General features: G+C 39.0%; 2 protein-coding genes across 2 annotated transcripts; both read right to left on the bottom strand. All coding sequences in view use genetic code 12, as the record gives it.

Annotated features, from left to right (window-relative positions):
- Nucleotides 1-526: 526 nt before the first annotated feature.
- On the bottom strand, nucleotides 527-3,517 carry CANMA_003605 (uncharacterized protein; the record flags this gene model as incomplete). Its single annotated transcript, XM_051815796.1, has 1 exon — nucleotides 527-3,517. The coding sequence occupies one exon, from the start codon at nucleotides 3,515-3,517 to the stop codon at nucleotides 527-529; it is 2,991 nt and encodes a 996-aa protein (XP_051670741.1).
- Nucleotides 3,518-6,470: 2,953 nt separating this feature from the next.
- MET4 (Met4p) lies at nucleotides 6,471-7,901 on the bottom strand (the record flags this gene model as incomplete). The annotated part of the gene is made up of 1 exon (XM_051815794.1): nucleotides 6,471-7,901. The coding sequence occupies one exon, from the start codon at nucleotides 7,899-7,901 to the stop codon at nucleotides 6,471-6,473; it is 1,431 nt and encodes a 476-aa protein (XP_051670740.1).
- Between the last annotated feature and the right edge of the window lie 633 nt (nucleotides 7,902-8,534).

Raw genomic sequence — 8,534 nt, 5'->3', positions numbered from 1 at the left:
AATGAAGTGGTACTCCGTTCCAGTTTCAATGCAACATAAACTTGATTCCTTGCATTACTGTGCTCGTAATTCACTGACTATATCTCTGAGATAGAATCTAGTGGAATCGCAAAAATTTTGCATTAGCTGTGGGTGCCTCAAATAGGGTTGTCAAGAGTTAATGCTCACAGGGCAATGGTTTGCCGCCTCGTTTTACATACAGGCAAATTTATCGCAAGAATGTTGTGTACACAAAACCACCAAGCACTCTACATTACACAATTAAGCTTTCTGCTCAACAAAAATCAAAAAAAAAAAAACTTGAAAACCACTTCGAGAGAGATCCCCATGTAGCCCCTTATGAAAAGCTGCAGAGCAACTGGGCTTGACTCTCCACTTCACTCCGCCTCATAGTTCTCTTCGATATATCCTATTATATTACTTTATAATACAAACATAAAACATAAACAAAATTCGTAAACATACAAAAATTACCCTTTTACCATCATTCATTAGCTCAACAATCAGGGAGAAAATCTCACACCCACTACCCCCTTCTCTGCCTATACCTCAAAATTCTCTTGAACAAGTCCTCAACGTCCAATTCAATCTCACTAATGAATTCATCCAATATTGACTTATCACGAATATACTTGTCACAATCATTAGCAATGACCCAAATGTCAACCTTAGTTTCCTTGCTCAACCGTTCAACAAACTCAACAACACTGCGACGCTCAACAAACGTATTGTATTCAAACTCATCGCGAATCCACTCTTCACCATATTGCTCCAACCGTTGTGCAACACTAGGCTGTTGTGGAGTGCCATTATACCATTCATCAAGAATCTCGTAAACGGTGAATATATTTTGCTGTAAGTCGTAAATGGGGACACCAGATGCCGTGGTTTGCGGTGGTGGTGGCCGTGGCGGACGAGGGCCATTCAACTCCAAGTCAAATTGGTTAAGCAGCGCATTGACGTCGGCCCTCAATTTGGAAACAAATGCTGGCTCAACACCGACGGCATCTTGTAAATAGGAGTTGATTTCGGCACATAATCGGCCAAATGAACGTCTCACTTCTTCAATATTTTTCTTTGTGATTTTTTTCGGATACATAGGTACCGGTGGTGTTGTAGATTGAGAGTGCACATGTTGCTGGTGCGAAGAGGGCTCAATCTGGGCTAAAGTGGTGCTGGGGGTATGTTGGTGGTACGTCTGTTCTTCAACATACTCGTGTGCTCCATTATTCAGTCCTTGGAGGTGGTCACTTCGACGACGAAGTTGGACTTCCTGTTCTCTTTGTTTCTGTAACTTTTCCTGATTTTCCTTAACCAAAGCAGGTAATGGAGGTAAGGCAGGATGAACTAAAAGTGTCTGGTTGCCGCCATCAGTGCCATGGTTTGGCCTTCTCCCCTTTTCGGGTGCATATATGGCCATGGGATAGTCAATTGATCTATGCTTCCTGTTAGTTCTTCTCTTTCTCTTTCCTTTAATCAATTCACTCTGGTAAACACCCTTGTCATCAATAATTGAGTCGATATTGTCTCCTGGTTCTTTACCCAATTCCTTGTAAATCAAATACTCCAAAGCAATATGGCGATTAGGAATCTCTTTGCTATCCAAGTTGTACACTATATAGTTGATTTCTTGTAATTTGGAAAAAGCAGGATCCATTTTTCTCAATCGAATAACTGGATTGCTTGAGGTACTCATTGCAAATTGTTCTTGATAAAATTCCCTCATTAGTTCACCAGTAACAAAAAAATCATTCATCTTTTTGCGACAACAGAAACGAATATAATGTTTAAATGTGGTGATGTATCTTTTCCTAGTTTCGAAACCCAATGATAGCAAGCGTTGTCTGGCTTCTGGGTTGGTCAACACTTCATCGTCGAATTTCCTAAACATTTTAATAACATCCTCAGTATCCTGAGACATGATTCTTTTGTTGATCTTGATGTTTTCACGATCAATGCGATACCGGCGTTTAGTCTTTCTCCCTTCGTTGCCGTCGTCGCCTTCACCATCTCCCTCTCCCTCATCCTCACCTTCACCATCTCCCTCTCTCTCATCTTCGCCGTCATCGTCATCGTCGCCATCACCTCTGGTGGTATCCCCGTCATACAAAATCGACGGAAGGTCCTTGGAATCAATCTTTTGAGATATAATAGATGTAATCGGGATACGTCCATGTGGTTCTTGTAATGGGGTGGCTGCTGGGAGTGGCTGCTGTCGATGCAGTGGTAATGGAACTGGTGCACTTGAAAGATCTGGAGGACCTCGAGCCAAAGGTTGTTGAGAGTATGTGGTAGGTGGTGCAGGCTGTTGGCGTGGCGGCATCATCGAACCGGTGACCAATGGATAAGGAGGGTGTAAAGCTTGTGAATACTGTTGATAAGGATATGGAGGCAGCTGTTGAAGGTATGGTGGTTGGGGGTATGGTTGGTATTGTGGACTATATCCACTGCTATATGACGATGAAGAAGGAGGTTGTACATGTGATGCATAGGGAGCAGACGAGGGATTCGTAGGTGGGGTTGTTGTTGCGTAACTATTCGGAGGATATGCTGCTGTTGGCGCATCTTTGGACAACAAGTGATTAATATTGTGTTTGTGGATGTTTGGCGATGTGGCTGCATGTTGTGAAATTACTTCTGAGATGGGCTGGATTGTAGCACCCTGCATCGAAGGAATTCTCTCATGTGTTACACCATTCACTGAGCTTTCACTAGTAGATGGAGACTGTTCTCCAGCCTCTTGTTTATCGGAGGCAACCTTGTACTTCTTGGAAGCGTAACCATTTGCTGATGCCGCAATCAAATCAGCCTCATTGAACTTTCGTTTTTCTCCCATGATAATTTCTGGATTACGTGGTCGACCTCGTCTTTTCCTCAACGTAGCTGGATTCAGTGAAGGATCGGGTATGACAGGTTTGCCATCGGGGCCAATTGGGTGTTTTCTCGGTCTTCCTCTAGTTTCCTTCTTTGTAAGTAATGGTATTTCCTCATCTGAGCTGATTCTGGTCTCTGTCGCACCAGTTGATTTGGATCTTGTAGACTTGGTCCCACGAGTAGCTCGAGTAGTAGGCTTTGGGTTTGCTGTTTCCTTTGAACTGCCTTTTGCTGTAGTTGTGGCCTTTAATGTAACAAGCTTGGTTGTTTTACGTCTACCCAAATTTGATTTACGTGTAGTAGTAGCAGTGGGTGTGGCCCTGGCTTTGGTGTTGCCTTTAGTGCTGGTCTTGCCTGTTGCTTTGGTGTTTCCTTTGGCTTTGGCTGGCCTTCCTCTGGTTGCCCTTCTGGTGGTACGAGTTTCCCGTGCAACCAAATCCTCTGCCCTTTCATCGTTATCAGCTGAACTTCTCTCTGGCCTCTCTTTCTTTTGTACCAATTCTGGTTCATCATCAGAAAGATCTTGTTCCTCTTCCTGAAGCCTTCTCTGCTCGGCAATTGGAATAACCTTTTTCAAATCTTTCCCATTGAAGCTTAGTTCAATGTTGACTGCTGGCCCTCCCGATCTCCTAGTTGAAACCATGTTGTCGTAACTATATGGTTTAGTATCTAGTTATGTGGAAATGTATTGAAGTGTATTGAAGTGTATTGATTTCTAGTTACGTTTCAAATGAGTATATAATTGAGCGGGGTGTGTAATAGTCTGAGGAGGAGAGTATTTATCGAAGATAACGTGGGTTCAAAGTAATTTGTTTTGATTAAAAGGAAAAAAAATAAAAAACAAAAAAAAGAGCGACTCCCATAAATTGTTCTTGTCTTTTATTTATGCACATCCATACATACATACTTATTGTGACATTAAAATTGAGGAGTTTTATTGTTCTAATAATAAATCAAATAAAAAAACACCTGAACGGTTTGAAAGCAGAGTACAATACCATTCCGCCGTAGATTCACCTACCTATTAAGAGAAGAAAAAGAGTATTTGTAACTATATGTGATAGACCATATAAAAGTGAATATGGTCAGATGACTGATCTCCCTTGAGTGGTAATTTAAATATCCTGTGGTTGAATTCTATATTGCTTAGTAAGGGGCAATTTCCAATCTCTTTTTTATTTCTATTTTATTTTTTGTAGTACGCGCACAATTTCAAAAAAACAAATGTCGCAACAGAAAACAACACAATTTTGGATACCACTGTATCTGGGCTGCCACTATGGGGAGTAGTATTTCGTATTGTGTACCACTCTTGAACTAAGGCAAAGAACAGAGTTGGGATTCTGGTGCACTTACCGGCAAGGAGGTGTTCAAAGATAACTAGAAGAGAGGGGGTTTTGCTAAAGGGTCGTGCAAGGGGGTAAGAAGCTACTTGCATCTTTTTTTTTTTCTTTCTTTCTTTCTTTTGGGTTAACACAATTTAAAAAATTATAATTTTGATTTTTGTGCTTTGTGTTGTTCAGGAATGTCGGAATTAAGACAAAAAGAAAAAGAGAAAAAGAACAAAAGGAATTCCATTTTTCAGAAAGGTTAGATGATATTGATGAACCAATGTGTTGAACAAAAATTTGGGTTTTAGATGTTGTTCATATAGTAACCTAGTACGTAGTTGTGCTTCAGTTCAATAACTCTACTAGACTACCTATATACTAGGTAACGCTTTTGCCTTAGGATTTTGAAGTGTTCCACGTTCAGGAACTGTGACCAAACTAATTAATTCTATCTAGTTTCCAGTCTTGAACATATGGGTCAATCAAGTTGTTTAAGACTGAAGTTAGTATGTGTCTGGGAGATCCAGAGGTTGGAAACTTTCTTTAAAATGCTTTGAGAACTAGCTACTAACAAAGCTTTCAAGGACGAGTCAAAACCAAATCCACGAAGGTGCTGGTCACAAGTTCTGTTTTGCAGTAACAGTGATGAAGAAACAAATAGTTTCTACAACAAAGTCTCACATACAACCCTCAATATTTCGCTAAAACAAAGCTGTCAGTCTACAGTAATATTGTAAATGTAGTAAAAACCAGTAACTTCATCATTTTTTCCCTTTGTTTTAACTATACAAAGTGGTTGAGACCTTCAGGTTTCTTATGTATTAATAGAAACTGTGATTGACTGATTTTATCTTTTGTTGAACAATTCTGTCTTCCTTTTTTTTTGTCTTTTCTAAGAACGACATTTTACATTGGGCTGAATAAAACCACAAAGACTAAAAAGACATCAATTCACTTTGCATTACTCTGATCTAAGAAAAGACGAAAACTAAATCTCAAGATCTGCATTGAGATTAAATAAAGTAGCAAATGCTTTGGGATGAAAATTTGATAAGATCATCTATGTTTGCCTTGTGTATGTCTTATTTTGTTAGTGCATCTTTATTATTATTCATAAAGACATTCTGTGTCATTCTCAAAGAACTCGCTCGCGTGAAAACAAAAGAATTCTCCTTACCGTTTCTACTATTTAGGGACATATAGCTCAATAAGCTCAAGACTTAAAATCAACTACCTACAAAATCCCAATTTACAGAAGCTTATTGAATCATAGGGGTAGCACCCATTTGAATTCTTTCTTTTGCTCTCTAATAGATATCTGTCGTACTACGACATTTCTCAAAAAGACTTTACGCATCTCGCATATTATTTTTGTTGAGATAGAAAACCATTACTTTTGTGTAATAAAAGACTAACACGGAAAGAATAATTGTATAATTATTCAATTTAAAATAAAATAAATGACATTTAATTAAATTGAATTACATTCTGCTTCTCTTTTATTCACACCTTATTAAATAAACATGCTTACTTAGCATGTATGCAAATATTTACTCCAGTACCAAAACATTTGACACCTTCACTAGCGTCCTTTGTTTCAACTGCTGGCCTGACTTATGTGGAAAAGGGTGTAGCGGTTTTTTTTATTGTTTTTTAGTTTTCTTTTTTCGCCTGTTTCATTTTGTTTTTATTTACTTCTGTACCTGGCATTCTCTTACCGCGGTTGAACATATTTTACGAGCGACTCCGATTTACAGATTGTTTACAGAAGAAGAAGAAGGGATCGACTAGCTGTTGACAATCCATTTTATATCTTAGATGAAACACTTCACACATCTTCACCCCTGATTGCAACAAATCTTGTCTCTTCTTATTCTTACTCTTTTTTTTTTCGGGGTTTTTTTTGTGGTTGATTTCTGTGTATTGTTTATTTGACTTTTGACTCTTTGAGGATGCCAATTGAAAATTTAGCTTTTAGTTGGATGTCAGACTGGCGTAGAGGATATTCAACTAAAGTAAATGCAAGATATGAAAAATACACCCATGTGCACTGACATTGACGAAATACAATACAACTCTTATCGAACTCTTTAAGTTTTTGCACTTAGCTGCTTCCAACCCTCACCAATTTGCTTCACTGCACTCTTTAATCGAAGTAGACTACGTCTTTTCATTAATCCTATTTTTATTTTTATACACCCACCTCTTCAAGTGACAATATATTCAAGAGACAACTCAAAGTTTTACCACTTTCCTCTCCCCTATCTACAGATTTCCTCTTCTGGCTCTCTCCTTCAACAACCTCAACTCATCATCACTTTTCTGACTTCCCTTTTCAATAATCAAATTGCGCAACAACTTATTCTCCATCTCCAAATGACTCAATTTATTCTCCAACGACGAAATCATTTCATTCAATGAATTAATCTTGTTCTCCATTTGCTGTTCCTTCATCTTCTTCTTAATGCGGAACCTAGCACTAGCGGCAGTATTGCGACGCTTCTTGTCGAGTTCGGCAGCATCAGGCAGACTCAAATTGGAACTTGCAGTAGTTGATGGTGGTCCTGTTGGTCCTGATCCTACTGCGCGTTGTAGGTTGGGGTCAATGAAGGATGTTATACTGGGATTGCGTGATCTTGTTTGTAGTTGCAAGCTTGAATTTAGCTGAGAAAGTGATGAAGTTGGTTGTTGTTGTGAGGGGAGATGGAACGGTGGATTTGATTGTCGAGTGGAGACATCGGTTGGTGATAGAGCTACAGCATTTGGAGTAATTGGTGCAATATTAGAGGGCAAATTTGATGATGTTGATTGTTGTTGTTGTTGTTGTTGTTGCAGTTGCTTGTTGATGAAATTATTTATGGTTTGTATTCCCAAATCGTCACCATTGGTGTTGTGTTCGCCATTAGCTGCTGAACCTTGCTGTTGACGCTGCTTTTGCTGTTGCGATAAAGTTTTGCCCAAATTAGTCTGATGTTGAGCAATCAACGCACTCAATAAATCAATCTGATTCAGCGATAAACCAGCACTGACTAATGAGTTCTTGGCACCTGGAGGCACTGGAAACTTGGGCAACTCATTTATGCTCAACAACTTGTGGGGTTGGACATGATGATGCAGGTTATCCAAATCACTTTTGTTGCCAATGTGTCCATGGTTGCTTTTGTTTTGAAAATCATCCAACAATACACCGCCACCGCCAAGTCCTACTTCATTGCTATCGACATGACTCAGCAAAAGATTGAACTGGTCTAACCTACTACTGTCATCTTCATGGCCATCATTAAATTGATGGCTCCTGAAGAATTGCTGGTTGGAGCTACCCACATCAGGCTCCTGTTTCAAAGTAGGTAGCAAGCTTGAGCTGTTAAACTCGTGAATATTCCATCCATTTAATCCATCATTGGCTCCCGAACCCGCGAGATTGCCATCTTTGTGGAATTTGTGATCGCCTCTTTCCCCTCTCTCGTCTTCATCATCCTCTTCTTCGTCGTGATCATACAAATGCTTAGGCTTGTCCTCGTCTGGGAATATAAATGAATCGTCAGCAAATGCTGCCAAATCTAGACTTAATTGTCCATCGACATCAATATTAGGAGTAGCTGTTGAGCTATCTGTGTTTGGTTGTGTACCATTAATGTAGTTGTCAATGTACACAAGTTGCTCTAGCAACGCGGACGACGTAACTTCATCACTCATGGCGTTTTGCTATATTACTTAACGAACGTTTTCGTTTGCTTGTTGTGATTTGGTGAAATTTGTCTCAAGTATTGGTACATTTACAAAGAGCCTAAATCAAAGACCAAAGTTTGCTCTTATTTGTGATATGTGCCCTTTCTGGAAAATCAGTAGTAGAGTCAATATGTTTACTGCCTCTTTCTCTCTCTGTGGAGTATCTGTAATCACTTATATATCAAAGATTTAAAAGGAAAAGTGTCAACTATTCTGTTGTTGTTTTGTTTTTTTCAACACCTGAAATCTTTTTTGAAGAAACCCTTTGGAGAGGATATAAGTATTCAGTTTATTACTTTGTTAGTTTGGGGGTTGTATTGTTTTATTAAGGTTTAATTTAAATATGATGAATCCACAGTTTTCCCATTTGATATTTTGTTTCCGTTTGTCATCAATCAATTTGCAGTCAAAACAACAAAAAAAACGTTAGACACTTATGTGTAGTAGTGTGTGCATTGTGTTAATATTTAAATTAGACAAAAAAATTGTTGTTTGAGGGAGAAAAAGCAGGTGATTGCACGTGACTTGGAGTAAAAGTTGCTAAATATAATACTATTATCTCCCCTTACATGGATTGCTGTGGCACAATTTAAAACGGTG

The sequence above is a fragment of the Candida margitis genome, assembly GCF_024628925.1.
Source record: "Candida margitis strain CBS 14175 chromosome Unknown scaffold34, whole genome shotgun sequence".
NCBI lineage: Eukaryota > Fungi > Ascomycota > Pichiomycetes > Serinales > Debaryomycetaceae > Lodderomyces > Lodderomyces margitis.
Note: the sequence above shows the minus strand (reverse complement) of the source record. Positions and strands in the feature narration are given on the sequence as shown.